The 15,378-nt window shown below is 42.0% G+C and overlaps 1 protein-coding gene across 9 annotated transcripts in view; it reads right to left on the bottom strand.

The window, feature by feature from the left end:
- rapgef6 (Rap guanine nucleotide exchange factor (GEF) 6) overlaps nucleotides 1-15,378 on the bottom strand; it is a 419,806-nt gene that overhangs the window by 63,995 nt on the left and 340,433 nt on the right. For all 9 annotated transcript variants that reach the window (XM_041193252.1, XM_041193254.1, XM_041193259.1 and 6 more), the window contains 3 exons: nucleotides 13,191-13,348; nucleotides 3,241-3,481; nucleotides 2,287-2,670 (listed from right to left, as the gene is read on the bottom strand). In XM_041193252.1, coding sequence (XP_041049186.1) covers nucleotides 2,287-2,670; nucleotides 3,241-3,481; nucleotides 13,191-13,348 — 783 coding nt within the window. The remainder of the gene's footprint in view (nucleotides 1-2,286; nucleotides 2,671-3,240; nucleotides 3,482-13,190; nucleotides 13,349-15,378) is intronic.

The following is a 15,378-nucleotide window of genomic DNA, read 5'->3' as shown; positions in this document are numbered from 1 at the left end:
GGGGATTGAGGTAGGTTAAGTGAGTGGGCACGAATATGGCACTTGGAATATAGTGTGAAAAATGTTAAATTATTCATTTTAATAGGAAAAGCAGAAATGCAGAATATTTCTTAAATGATGAGGGACTGGGAAGTGTTGATGTCCAAAGGGATCTGGGTGTCCTTGTTCATCCATCACTGAAAGCTAACATGCAGGTGCAACAAGCAATTAGAAAGGCAAATGGTATGTTGGCCTTTATGGCAAGAGGATTTGAGTACAAGAGTATCTAAGTCTTGCTGCAGTTGTAAAGAGCCTTGGTGAGATCGCCTAGAGTATTGTGCATGATTTTGGTCTCCTTACCTAAGGAAGAAAGAGACATAACTTGCCATGGAGGGAGTGCAATGAAGGCTCACCAAACTGATCCCTGTGGTGGCACGATTGTCCTACGAGGAGAGATTGAGGAGAATGGGCCTGTATGCTCTAGAGTTTAAGAACGATAGGTGATTTCATTGAAACATACAACATTTTTACAGGGCCTGACAGGGGAGATGCAGGAAGGATGTTTCCCCTGGATCTAGAACCAGGGTCAGGGTCTTAAAATAAGGGGTAGGACAGTTAGGACTGAGATGAGATGGACGTTCTTTACTCAGAGAGTGATGAATCTTTGGAAGTCTCTACCCGAGAGGACTGTGGAGGCTTACTTATTGAGCATGTTTAAGACAGAGATTGATCGATTTCTAAATATCAAGGATATCAAGGGATTTGGGGATTGTGTGTAAAAATGGCATTGAGGAAGATCACCCACAATCTAGGTAAAAGGCGGAACAGGCTTGAGTGGCCAAATGGCCTACCCCTGCTCCTATTTCCTACGTTCCTATACTCTTTAGAGTTTAGGAGAATGAGAGGTGATCATATTGAAACATTTCAGATTATGAGGGAGCTTGACAAGGTAGATGTTAAAGGGATGTTTCCCCTCATGGGAAAATCTAGAATTAGGGGATATAGTTTAAAAATAAGGGGTCACCCACTTAAGACAGAGATGAGGAGGAATTTCTTCTCTCAGAGGGTCATTAGTCTTTGGAATTCTCTTCCACAGAGAGAAGTGGAGGCTGGGTCATTGAATATATTCAAGGATAAGTTAGACAAATCTTTAGTTATAAGGGAAGGCAAGAAAGTGGACTTAAGGCCATAATCAGAACAGCCATGATCTTAATGAATTGCAGGGCAGGCTCAAGGAGCCAATTGGCTTACTCCTGCTCCTATTTCTTCTGATCTTCTGATCTCATGAACAGAACTTTGGATCTTCCAGTCTGTACAGCTGAGTATCACAATATGCAGTGCATTTTCCCAAACTAAAACTCAAAGTTGGATCACATTGTCAATTCACTGTTTTCTCTTCTTAGTCCCACAATTTAACATATTCTTTGTACAGAAACCGACAGTTTAAATACTTTTTCTCAGTGTTTTGACACAGATGATATTCCCAAGGAAGGTAAACATTCATTCTGTTTTGCTACTTCAGGTATGCTGAACAAATTAATAACTGTAAAACAGTAAAAACATTTATGGGGTGAGCACTTTTAAATGCAGATTTTAAAGTTATGCTAACATTGATTTTTCTGGCCCATCTTGTCACAACTGAAGTGATGCAGCGGTTTAAGTGACTTTCCACCTTTGGGCTCTAATTTAACCCAACTAAATGTACGTTTCGTGGCCCTGTTGCCAGTAAGGGTCCAACACAAATTAAATTAGAAGTATCGTCCCACTGCTAGTGGGTATGAATGTACAGCATTAAACTACTCACAATTCAGCACAAAATGGTACTAAATTGATCACTGATTGGAAGAGGTTGCAAGGATGGCTATGCAGGGATCCAATGTCACACTAATCGAGTGGGACGTGCTTTAAGAAGATTAACGTTAAGATATGTTGCTGTTCTGGACTTGGGGTGCTTGGCGTTGACTAATAACACCATTGTGATGTCCAGAGAAATTCAGCAGAAAGTATAAAATAGGCAATAAATTCATTGCTTTATCAACTAAGCGATTTAAAATGAAAATATTCTTTAAAGATTAATCTCATTAATTCCAACCGAAACTAAATAGGAAAGGAAGTAGCAAAAAAGCTTGTTGCTTTACTAACTGCGCTGACAAACTTCATTGTGAGAGAAAATGACTCCTCCTGTGCAACACTACATTCTGGCTAATCCAATTAACATCTCGCATAATGCCTATTTAAGACTGAGACATCACATTGCCAAATAACATCAAATTAGCCACCGAACTGACAGGCACAATTAATTCATACCTGATGATTGCAAACATGGAATTGAAGTTCTTGCATTCTCGGCAGTGCAGGGCAATTTTGATGAAATGTTTAATTATCTTCATCCGTTTCCACTGAACAGTTTCCTTCAAAATCTCAGTGGCAACCCAGAATGTCTCCTGATTGATAACATCCTCAAACTGCTTGAGATGTACATTTCCAGTTTTTGACTCTCTCTTGAACAGGTCATCTATATATTCAGTGGGTTCAATATTACGGAACAATTCAAAGTCTCGCATTGAAAGCTGAGTGGCTACCTCAATAGTGCTAAGTTGTAGCAGAGATATTTGACTTTCCCTCAATAATTCCTGGGCATCTTCATCTGAGCAAAGAGTCTCTGTTTCCATATTATTCTTCAGATAGTACCTGAACAATGAAATAAACATAAATTATATTGCTGTGAAACTTGGTATTGGCATTTTATGGCTGTAGTTCAAAATTATTCATAATTGATTTCAATTAGTTTTTCAGATCAGAACCTGTTTCCAAATTTGCACATCACCTTTCTCCATCTGTCCTACCCCTAAATTGTTTGTGCTCTTTTGCTGACTCAATTTAGAAAGGCAACAATCATCAACTACTTTGAACTGGTTCCTCATTCTTCATGATACTTTTGATTGTGAAATTTTTCTAGATTAAGCCATGAGACTGTGTCATAAATACAAAACAATGCTTGGATTCCAAAAGAATTGACCTTAACATCCAACAATGGTGATTAAAATATCTGGAAAATTATCAATCTAATTTCACTACATTACACAGTGAGATGGATTCATAAATAAACAATAATGTTTGGATTATAGTAAAATCAACCATAATATCCCACATCTGTGATCAAAATACCTGGAAAATTATCAATCTTGTAGAAGTTACATTAATTTCAATATCTTGTACAAAATACCAGAAGATTAAAAAATAATTGTTTTCCTTTCTCACCTGCCATTCAGCTGGATCCGGTCAGCTAGCTTAGATAACTGGTCAGGAAGTCTCCTTTGCTTGATGACACCTTCAGGGCTTATAGAAACCTCACAGAGTGAGTAGGTCTCGGGTGGGGCAGTCAGACCAAATTCATGGACAGAATGGGCAACAACTTCTTTTGCAGTGGTATCTTTGCTTATGATGATATAACAACTTTGCTGATCTGCCTTAAAGACTCGGATGACTTGATCTGGCACGTCTATTTAAAAAAAAATAAAGTGCAAATATATTCTGTTGCCCATATCCGAAGTCAAATGTTTGCCTTATACAGAATGCTCCATCCAACCAAATAAAAAATAGCTGAAATCTCACTGATCGAATGAAAGAAGGAAAAAGGTTAAGGGATTCTTGCCTTTCCAACAAAACATTTACCGCTAGTCTGCATGACTGCTTTACAAAACAGTTGAACATTTGCTTAAATTGGCACTAAACTTAATCATTCAAGAGGAATGCAAAATCGTTTTAACATTACAAATACTGAAGATGGAAGAAAGATGACAAAATGATTAGTATCATGGATTCATTCTTTGGTGGGCCAGCATTTGAAACTCAACCAGGGAACATGCATGTCTGTTTCAAAATGTCTCCAGAGTGAATAAGGAATACCAAATATCAGAAAGTTACCACAAAATGTGTAACAATTTTACACATCTTAAAATTTAAAATATAAATTCAAGATTTATTTTTCAATACAAAGAATAGCCAATGAGAATTTTCTGAACGGTCCAGTGATTCAAATTTAGTCTGTACTGTATGGCAAGATATCAGAGTTCACATCAGTTGGCAGTGGAGGTGGAGGTGTGTTTGGGGGGTGGGGGGGAATGGGGGACGGGACAGCATCTCTAGGTGAGGGAGGGAGAAAAGCATTGTCCAATGTTGTTATCCCTAACTAATAACCAGCAAACCCCACTGGAAATGTGCATGGACAATAGGTGAGGAAAGGGTCAGGCTTCATTATGATAAGCCACACAGTGAAATAGCCTGTTGTTGCCTATCAGTCATGTAAATACATGAAGCATGTCTACTTGAGTGAGATAGCGGAGGGCTATCACCTTTCATGAAACCATGCACGAGCTTCAATTGTTGATCTCACTGAATGGCAAAGCAGGCTCGAAAGGCCAAGTGACCTCCTCTCGCTCCTAATTTGTATGTTTGTATATTTATTTTCTAATTGCCTGCATGCTGTAATACATAAACAGATTTATGATGGTACTGGTACTTTTATATGCCCAACCATAACTTTTGAAAAGTAAGGTATTTGTGTAAAAAAGTTTAAAAACAAGAAGCTTATCTGATTAATGCATAAATGCTGCCATTCTATGCTACACATCAGGTGGTCTCTGGTTTGATTCCCCATTTAGCTGGTCTCAGGCAGGCAACAGTTCAAGGCACTATGACTATTTTCTGCATCCCTTAGCCAGAGAGGGATAAAAACGGGAAAAAAAATCAGACAGCTAGAAAGTGGGTGTTCGTTGAGGACAGAATTGGATTGAGCTGTGATGCTTTACGTGGTTGAACAGTTTTCTGATGCTCAAGTTTAACCTTAGGGGAGGTAGCAGAGGATTGCCAGAGCTTGAAAGAGTCTACAAGAGAAAAGGGAGAAAGCATTTAGCTGATGTGCATAGGACGATGAATCAACTATGTTTTTTCCCAAAAGCATTTATTATAATAACAAGCTGTATTAAACTGAGCCCTGGGAAAATGACAATAACTGAAATTTCTGTTAGTGGCCTATGGTCAAAACTAAACTGACCACCATAGACATATATGGGGCAGAATTTAACGCTGATCAGGCAGACGTGCACCCAACCAAATCGGACATGAGATGAAGTCGGGCGAGCATCCCGACGTCATCCCACGCTCGTGCAATATTTCAGTCAGCAGGCGCGTGCGGGTGTCAGAGCTGTAACCGCCAGCAATTAAGAGGCCAGTTAAGGCCATTAAAAAGGAAACTGACCAAGATTTCACAATGCCCATGCGATTTCACACTCGTCGCATGGGCAAAATGGGCAGCAGACATTTTGCAAAACCCTCATCCAAGGACAGGATAAAAAGGGTCAGCAGCATTGCCAATGTAAGTGGTGAGGAGTTTTGGAGACAGATCGCTGTTGTTTGCTATTGGTACCAGGGAGCTTCATCTCTGTTCAGGGCTTCATTGTTAGCATTTCCAGACTTCGTTTCAGGACCTCTTGGTGTATACAAGGCCCCCGCAGGATTCAGACCGTGTGGACCCTTCCAGGTATCAGACAGCCTTCTGTTACCCTGGTAATGGGGATTGTGGTCTCTGCTGGTGGCACCTCCTCTGAGGAGGAAGGAGGGGCAGAAGGGAGAGGAGGCCAGGAGGCCTATGCAACTTCCAGGGGAGCGACCTGTGAGAGGAGAGGCGCAGGCACAAGGGGCATAGGGCCAGCAGGTAGTCCAAGGCAGATGGGGTCGCAGAAGACGCCACTATCCTGCTGCCAGGATTTACAGGCAGCGATGCAGCTGTCTCAATATGCCCAAGGTGTAATGCCAAAGGAGGTTTCGTCTCTCTAGGGACTGTGACCTCCATTTGTCAGGTGATTAGGCCTGAGATAATCTCCGACTGTGTGGGTGGACACCTATGCCAGTGGCCTCCGAAGGTCACAGTGGCTCTTAACTTCTATGCATTCGGCTTTTTCCAGGGGTCCGTGGTGGGTGTGTGTGCAGCATCCCAATCAGCTGTCACAGTTGTGTCAAGTTGGTGACAGAAGCTCTGTTCCGCCGGGTAATGACATTCATTCATTTCCGTATGGACAAGACCAGCCAGGCTGAGTGGGCCAGAGAGTTTGCAGCAAATGCTGGCAATTAACTGCACACATGTGGCCATCAAGGCGCCAGCAGGTCAGCCGGGTGCCTCTGTCAACAGGAAGGGATTCCACTCCATGAATGTGCAGATGGGGTGAGACCACAGGATGCATATTCTGCAAGTCTGTGCAAGGTACCCTTACAGTTCCCATAACACTTATATCCTGAAACGCTCCCAGGTGCCAAGGCTCTTCAGTGCACCAGTCCAACTGGATGGATGGCTGCTGAGTGACAAGTGCTATCCGTAAAAAAGGTGGCTTATAATGCCTCTCTGCCATCAAGAACAGAGGCAGAGCAGTGTTATAATAGAAGTCATGCCTCCACAAGGGCATTGATAGAGAGAACCATAGGTCTTCTGAAGATGTGCTTCCGATGCCTGGGCCATTCAAGGGGTGCTCTGCAATACCCTCCAGAGCGGGTGTCACTGATTGTGGTTGCACGCTGCGTTCTCCACAATCTGGCACTGGCAAACGGGGACCCATTGGAGGAAGCGGATGTTGACGCAGCTCCATAGGCCAGAGGATGAATCCAGTAATGAGTTAGAAGAGGAGCACGGTGAGGAGAACACAGAGGGCATGAAGGCAGACCTCTGTAACCTCTAAGGAGGCAGGGACACCAGGGACATCTTGATCCAACGCTCCTCCAGCAAGGCTGTCAAAGAACTGCTCCCACCTCATGTCAGTTCTGCTGCCTCCGTCCAGGATGTTCAAAATGCCCCCATCATGTGAACCACAATCCACTGAGTGCATGCGCAATGAAGTTGAGAGCGACTCATGTCTAGCATTACATACTTGCATATCCTACACCAAAAATAAAAACTGAAGGATACTCAGGCCATCACAACAAAAGCAAATTTAATGTTATTGTCACATTGAAATTACATTGAAGCAGTCCATGTCCAAATGCAGCAAGACCTGGACAATATGTAGGCATGGGCTGACAAGTGGCAAGTAACATTTGTGCCACACAAGCGTCAGGCAATGATCATCTCCAACAAGAAAGAATCCAAGCATCACCCCTTGATGTTCAATGGCATTACTATCACTGAAGCCCCCACTATCAGCATCCTGGGGGGGTTATCACGGACCAGAAACTGAACTGAACTAGCCATATAAATACTGTGGCTACAAGGGCAGGTCAGAGGCTAGGAATTGTGTGATAAGTAACTCATTTCCTGACTCCCAAAAGCCTATCCACCATCTACAGTGCATAAGTCAGGAGTGTGATGGAATACTCCCCACTTGTCTGGATGAGTGCAGCTCCCACAACATTTAAGAAGCTTGACACCATCTAGGACAAAGCAGCCCCCTTGACTGACCACATCCACAAACATTCACTCCCTCCACCACCGATGCACAGCAGCAGCAGTGTGTATCATCTACAAGATGCACTGCAGGAATTCACCAAGGCTCCTTAGACAGCACCTTCCAAACCCACGGCCACTACCATCTAGAAGGACACGGGCAGCAGATAGATGGAACACCACCCACCACCTGGTAGTTCACCTCCAAGTCACTCACCATCTTGAGTTGGAAATATATCAGCGTTCCTCCACATGGACTGCAGCAGTTCAAGAAGGCAGCTCACCACCACCTTCTCAAGGGCAACTAGGGATGGACAATAAATGCTGGCCCAGCCAGCAAAGCCCACATCCCATGAATGAATAATAAAAAAAAACCTTGACATGACCATTACCAGTAGACATATAAACCAAACATAACTGAACAGAAGGTCGCCCGTGAACAATCCCTTTTGCGCTCATGGTGCCTTGAACTTACGTTTGCGAGTGTTGCGCCTTGGTGTCTCCCCCACTCCCAATTCGCTGGCAGCGGCATTGGAGACAGCCTGCTGACTCTGCTGTCTTGTTAGATTTGACGACCTTGGTGATCATACTCTAGTCATCGGAGCCAGTGCTGTGAGACCGCAGCCAGTGCCACCTCTGGCATCTCCCTAGTCATCACAGCCTCATCAGATGCCACGGTCACTGGAGGAGGGGCAGAGGAGCGCCAGAGAGTCGAGAGGAGCCTGAAGTGACAACAAGCAATTTGCGCGCCAATGTAAAGTCGCCCCGGAACTCCCTGCTCGCCATTGATGGACGGGCATCTAGCTGGGATACTGGGTGCCTCATCCATCACACTGGTACTGACCACCTGAGGTCATCGCTTGTGTGAGGGCTTGCAGATCCAAGCACAACCCCAGGAACCCCTGATTCTGTTCTTGGAGCTGCCTCTCCATGAGAGTCGCCACTCTGTCAACGGGGGAGGCACAGTGCAATCGGCCATGAGAGTCAACGCAGTCCTTATGCTCTGCATGGACTCCTCTACAACAGAGACTATAGCGAGCAGACCCTCATGGATCCCCGCCAGGTCCTCCCGCAAGTCCTGCTGGCCATCCAGCATCTGCTGCCAAATGGATGACTAGAGGCTCATCACCTGTCTTTGACCCAGGATCGTCCTGGTCTCCAGCAGTCCTCCGACTGCTGGCGCCCTGGGCATTCTCTGCCTTTGCCTGCACCTCAAGCAAATGTGAAGTGCCCTCACCAATGTGCACCGACAATGTAGCCGACGATCTAATGCCCACCAAGGTGCTGATATCTGCGCTGGTGCCTGGTTCAGGGTGTGGATGTGACGCAGGTGCAGATGAAGCCCTGCGGCCCTCTGGCATCAGGAGTGGCTCTTCGGGGTCCTGCAATTGAGTGCATGCTGGCGAATCTAAAGGAGAAGAAGGACACATCATTAGTTAAAGTCATCACACTGTCAGTGTATGCCAGGCACCCTGGTGAGACAATGGCGAACTGCGTCACAGTGCCATCGTCTTTCAATGATCAATGGGGACTCTAGGTTTGAGGCTCCCATCAATGAAGAGACTACACAAGAATAACTGCACAATCCAGAACTCTCACTTCTGTACTGTGCTCTTACCTTCGTCTGACACCCCAGCCTCTCCACAACCATGGGGAGCATGCCGGCTCTCCAGCTCGAGGGGGTCCTGCTTGAATCTAGTCAGCAGCAGCAGGTTGGGCAGGTCTCTGCCTGTTCATGATCTCTCCAATAGGTTATGGCTCATCTTCTCCTGAAAGGGCACTGCAGTGTTAATTAGTCCACTCTCTAACTGCAGCGCCATTGCAGCCGGGCCAACCCCATCTGAGAAACACCTTGCAGGACACATCCGAGTCGTGGCCCGCTAGCTACAAGGCACTCAGTCCAAGAAGCCAGGGCTCACCCCCTTGGCCAGCTCTGGCGTTATCGACAGTTGGCACTCAGAATCAGTTACATGAAAACCCATGACAGAAACCCGTGACCCCTTAGCAGACATCACCCTTGAATCGAGGGACAGCCTACAACATAGTAGACCAAAAGCTTGGTCAGAGGCGTGTCTTAAATGAGGGAGAGATGGAGGCATAGAGTTTAGGAAGAAAATTCCAGAGTTTAAGATCTGGGTAGCTAAAGACATGGCCACAAACGGTGGAGCAAAGAAAAATCTGGGATATGCAAGAGGCCAGAACAGGAGAAATGCTGATATTCCAGCAGGTTATAGGACTGGAGATTACATAGATAGAAAGCAGTGAAGCCATGGAGGGAATTGAAAACAAGGATAAGAATTTTTAAATTAACAGATTGGGGGACAGTGTAAGATAGCAAGCACATGGGTGAAGGGTTCACAGAGCTTTAGCGAGTTAGGATATGGTCGCAGAGTTTTGCACCTGGATATGTGGTAATTCCATCCTTAGATATAGAGACTATAATGTTTCTTATCACAGATGCTAAGCTACTAGGTCAGTAATTATCCAGATTAGCTGCCGCCCATTTTAAAAATGGATACTTCATTGGCCATTCTACAGTATTCAGGCACATAGCCGCACAACAGAGTCTTTGGAAAAGAATATATATAACAGTCAGCTAATTCACTATGAGCCCATTTTGTGTGACTAGCGCAGACCAATTTCACCCCCTAGGTCTTTTTGGCTGCTAGCTTCAGTGAAGCTGAGGAGCAGTTTTTAGTGTTGCCATCAGCTGTACAAGAGCTCGGCCAGCTGCAGTGGAATGATATAAAACTGTCTTTAATGTCTGCCTAACCTATACTTTAATCAGGAAGTGCTTGATCTGAGTGTTTTAACACAGCGTGACACTGGAAAAAGTTTTCTATTCCCAGAACTAACATCTTGATGCAAACAAAATACTGATTTTTAAAATGTGCAATTTCAAACTATAACAGGTGTCTCCAACATCTCAATTTTTCATATAGGTTAAAAAGTATTTTGTAAAGTTAGGTTAGAAAAAAAGGGTGATATAGGAAAGCAATAAGCCAACTTACAATGGACATATTTCAATTAGTACAGTGTAGTTATAGTGTGTTTTGGATGACAGCCACAATGAGGATATAGATTATTGAAAAAAATTGTACATACACAAAAAATTCAAGGGAAATACAAAGGGATATTTTTGAAATAAATTTATAAAATGTCTCTTTTTTTTCCCAGAGCACCTTGGCATTGCCATACCACATAATTCCAATGGAAGGGATGTTGGGTTGATGACTTGCTTCTGTCTTCTGTCAATGCTGTACTTCAGCTAGTTCCTAAGGAATGCATGAAACAGATTGACAACAATCCTCCAATTGACTTTCACTCCTTCTTTCGAGAAATTACCAGGCTTCTACTTAGTGCCTCTATACAACCACTTGACTGAGATCTGCAACTCAACAAGTTGCGAGGGAGGTGAAATATGGTGGGCAGGAAACAACAATTCCTCTCCAGAGTGGTGTGTGTAGGTTGTGCAAAATACTACACCTTCAAAAAGATACAGGGTTTTTTAATCTATCCCTGCGAAACTAAATAAAAGCAACATCACAATGTAAACATTTGTAATCTGTAATTGTGTACATGAAGGTGTGACATAAAGTGAACACACCATACAAAGAAACAAGCATGCAATACAAGAACACAGACATAGAGGACTGATAGATACTCACTATAAAAACCTGCAGCTGTGAGACGGATAGTTTAGGAGCAGAACAGACAAAAAGGAAATTACATGATATTCAAATCAGTGTTTGAAGAAAAGTCACAAAATTAATACAGCAGACAGCTCAACTGTAAGAATTTCAATAATGCAAAGCGATGAGCATACATTTTGAGTTTAGTAAAATCAATGTCTTAAATGCCCCGGTTGTATTCAACATAATCAACAAGGGTACTAACTCAGCTTTTGTTGAGAAATAGTCTCGAAAAAGGAAAGCAATTTTATTAGAAACTAAAGTTTAGATTCTTTTGGTTTATTGAGAAATTTTGTTTTTAGAAAAAGGCAACCAGAAGAAAACCACAGGGCAAAATTGAGTGCTTCATGGAGTGAAAGCTACATGGAATGGCTGAATTTTTTTTTGGGTGGCTAAGATGGAGATTTTATTTTAGCATTGGTAAACACGTTAATTTATGAGATTTGTTAAAGCAGTATTTGAGTTTCACAAAAGGTAAAACTTGCATTTATATAATGCTTTTCACAAGCACCGGCATCTCAAAGCAATTTACAGCCAAAGAAGTACTTAGATGTATAGTCAATATTGTAATGTAGGAAACATGACAGCCAATTTGCGCACAACAAGCTGCCACAAACAGCAATGTGATAATGACCAGAGAATCTGCTTTTGTCAAACCAACATTTGGTTCAATGCACCTCTTGGAACTCATTTATTTCAAAACAGTTTAAGCATTTAAGACATTTTTTCTACATTTATTTTAAATAACTACGAGTTGTGGATTTTCCCTTTTCAAAATGCACCACGCTATCCAAAGATCAACTCTGCAAAGAACCGTGAGAAGTGCACAGGACTAAATTTCCAGTAGTCATCTGTGCAACTTTGCGAATAACCTGTTCGAAAGAATATCAACCAACTGATCAACTCTTTTCTAAAGAAAGTAATGCCATAAGTGTAAGACATTTGGTAAGTTAAAAAAGTGAAGAAACAGTTTCAGGAGTGCCAATTCTTCGAATGCATGGATTTCATCAAAGACACCCATCAAGTTCCAGGATTTGAAATATTCTTTTAGTTTTATATGCTTTCAGGTCATGGTGCAGACATAAGAGAAAGCAGACAGATACAGAAAGTAGAACACAGGATTCTTGTGAGGAGAAGATGCAAATCACTCTCAAGAGGTGGTCAGCTTTTCTGTTTGGCAGAAGGGACAGGAGCTCTTGGAGCCATTGCATGTGCTAGCTAAAAATGTCCAAACGTAGAAGGCTTTGTGAATAGCTTGGATACACTAAAGAGCTGGGTATTGTACCAGAAATGGCTAAACAATGAACTATGTGTTATTGGTTGGTTGGTTGAAAAGGAATTCTGGAGAACTGCACCATCAGGACTGTTGTGACCCAGGAAGAGAGGGTTCATAGAAGTGTGGGTTTCCTGATGATAAAAGCTATTGTCAAATAATACTTCTATCCTACATGAATAAAGAACAGCATTGTGTGGAAATGTGCAGCCATGTGGTGCTGCATGTCTGCGGGGAGTGATGTGAGTGCGTGAGGTTGCATCTTTGGGGTATATCCACTATTTAAAGTGAAACTTACCTTTTTATTTCAAGTTTCATTTTTCTGTTGATTGACGTTTAATTAACAATGATTCTGATTAGTGTTAAAGTGAAAGTTACAAAAAGTGGAACCTTGTTGATAATTTCCTCTTTTGGGGCCATTCAGTAAATTTGTTTATTTTGGTTTACAGTTTCCCCACAGGAATCGTGACAAAATAGTTTAGCGTATTTTTTTTTAAATGTTAGTGTTCTACATATAGTGCATTAACATGGTATGCAGAGTAAGCCCTACAAAAACTCTTGAAAGCTCAATTTTTTTTTTCCCCTAGCCTACATAACAATACTAAATACATTCCATTCTTACTAAAGTACCATGGGATATTCTGAAGGTATGCGATTTTTTTCTTCTTCCTTAAATCTGAAAATTGTTAAAACAAGTTTAAAACCAACTGCTATTTTTTAACTACACAGTTTTGAAGGACGTGCAAATTTTTTAAAAAATTATGTTTCATTTTAAATGTAGATAAAGAAATATTTATAGGTTTTAATTTTTTACCTGTAGGATTTGTGAAATCAAGCATGCTAGTAGCAGGTTGCAACAAGTCAGGGCTACTAGAGGAAAGTGTTCCAGGGAAGGGCATTATAGCAACACTGTGCCTGAACTGCCTTGTTCCAACAATGCTGTCATCCTGCGACTGACTCACTCCAGCATCACTGTGGATCATTAAAATAAAAAAAACATAACAGTTCAGTGATTAAAGTAAATAAATTGAGGTTGTACCGAAGCAGTAACAATGTTAGCATATTCACGGTTCTGAATTGGGATAAGGCACCACTCTTCATTGTCCTGATTTAAAACTATAAGAAAATATCTACGAAATTTGTATCAGGGTTTGACAATTCATTATGTTTCACATTTTAATGCACTCATAGCTTGCAATAAAGAATACTTGATGGTCAAACTTAGCTATACTTGGGAGGAGTGGAGAAAAATCACCAAACGAGTCACCCTGGGCTGTTCTTGGGCAACTTCTGGTGACAGGTTGCAGGCTGACACCATCAGAGGATGAAGGACCAGATCACTTGCCTGCCCCTCTTTCGGCTCCTGGGGAATGAAGCATGTTATAGGGAGTCTGGTAAGACAGCAAAATGATCCTCAATGTTTGAAGAATGAAGGGAGAATGTGTTAAAAACAGGCATTTTGTTTAAATGTTAAGGACTGTAACTAAGTTGCATGATATGCTAGTAGAGCATAATGCCAAAGATGTACATATTTGTCATAGGTATGCCCAATGTAGAATGATGTTTCAAAGCAGGGGTCAAAATTTATATTAAGTCAGTAGAACTGGGCTACCAAATTCTGCACATTAGAAGCGCATTCAGCTATCTGCTTTTAACACAGAGATTGTATGCATGAATGTCACACGGTAGCGATCAAATCAGTGCTAAATTGAACCATGGCATAAGCTCCAACAGTTCTGCTGTTGGGCTACTAAAAATAGTTAACCCAACAAATATCAATTTAGAAAAAAATATTAAATTTCTATCTCTGCATAGAAATGTAAAAAATGCAATTAGAGGCAATTGGGTCCATTAAGTGATTTGTATATAAAGCTTTTAATAAATTAAGTATCTTACCAAAATAGTCCCCTGTATGGGTTATGCAATCACAGAAAGAAGACAACATTTAACATGAGATGGATTATATTAGAATATACAACAGACAAGGATAAACAGCTGAATGCTATTTTCACAACTGATTATACAAAGCAACAAACTTGAGAGTACTTAAGTTCTTGATTTTGAAATCAACAGTTGGAGGGGCAACACAGATGGGTTGAGGAGATCATGGGAATAGGAATAGAAATTAACTGAAAAAATTCACGTTAATGAACTCTCAGAAAGAAAGAAAAGTCAGAAAATGGCTAAAACACTGCCATTATTTGGAAAGATGTTTATAAAATGTCAGTAAACTGTGACATGCTTATTTAGGTTATCTGACCCCTGACATACATACACATTTAAATAATTATAGTCTTTTAACATGATAACCATGCACACAGTTACCAGTTGCTGACATGTGAATGATCAATGACTAAAAGGCTACTGTGATGTTGGCAGTGGAGGACAATATGACCTGGGGGGAGACGATGGCATTGTGGTATTGTCGCTGGACCAGTAATCCAGGTAGTGCTCTGGGGACCTGGGTTCGAATCCTGCCATGACAGGTGGTGGAATTTGAACTCAATAAAAATAATGAATTAAAAGTCTAATGATGACCATGAAATCATTGTTGGTTCTTGTAAAAACCTATCTGGTTCACTAATGCCCTTTAAAAACCTATCTGGTTCACTAATGCTCCTTAAGGAAGGAAATCTGCCATCCTTACCTGGTCTGGGCTACATGTGACTCCAGACCCACAGCAATATGGTTGACTCTTAAATGCCCTCTGAAATGGCCCTGCAAGCCACTCAGCAGTATCAAACTGCTACAAAATCAAATGGAAGGACGACCCGGCATTGGCTTTCTCAGTCCTGTCGACCCTGCAAAGTCCTGCTTACTAACATCTGGGGGCTAGTGCCAAAATTGAAGGACAATTTCACAGACTAGTCAAGCAACATTGCCATCCTCACGGAATCATATCTTATAGATAACATCCCAGACACCACCACCACCATCCCTGGGTATGTCCTACCCCACCGAAAGGACACACCCGGCAGAGCTGGCGGCAAATGGTGTACAGT

This window comes from Carcharodon carcharias, chromosome 8, assembly GCF_017639515.1.
Source record: "Carcharodon carcharias isolate sCarCar2 chromosome 8, sCarCar2.pri, whole genome shotgun sequence".
In the NCBI taxonomy this organism is placed as follows: Eukaryota; Metazoa; Chordata; class Chondrichthyes; order Lamniformes; family Lamnidae; genus Carcharodon; species Carcharodon carcharias.
Note: the sequence above shows the minus strand (reverse complement) of the source record. Positions and strands in the feature narration are given on the sequence as shown.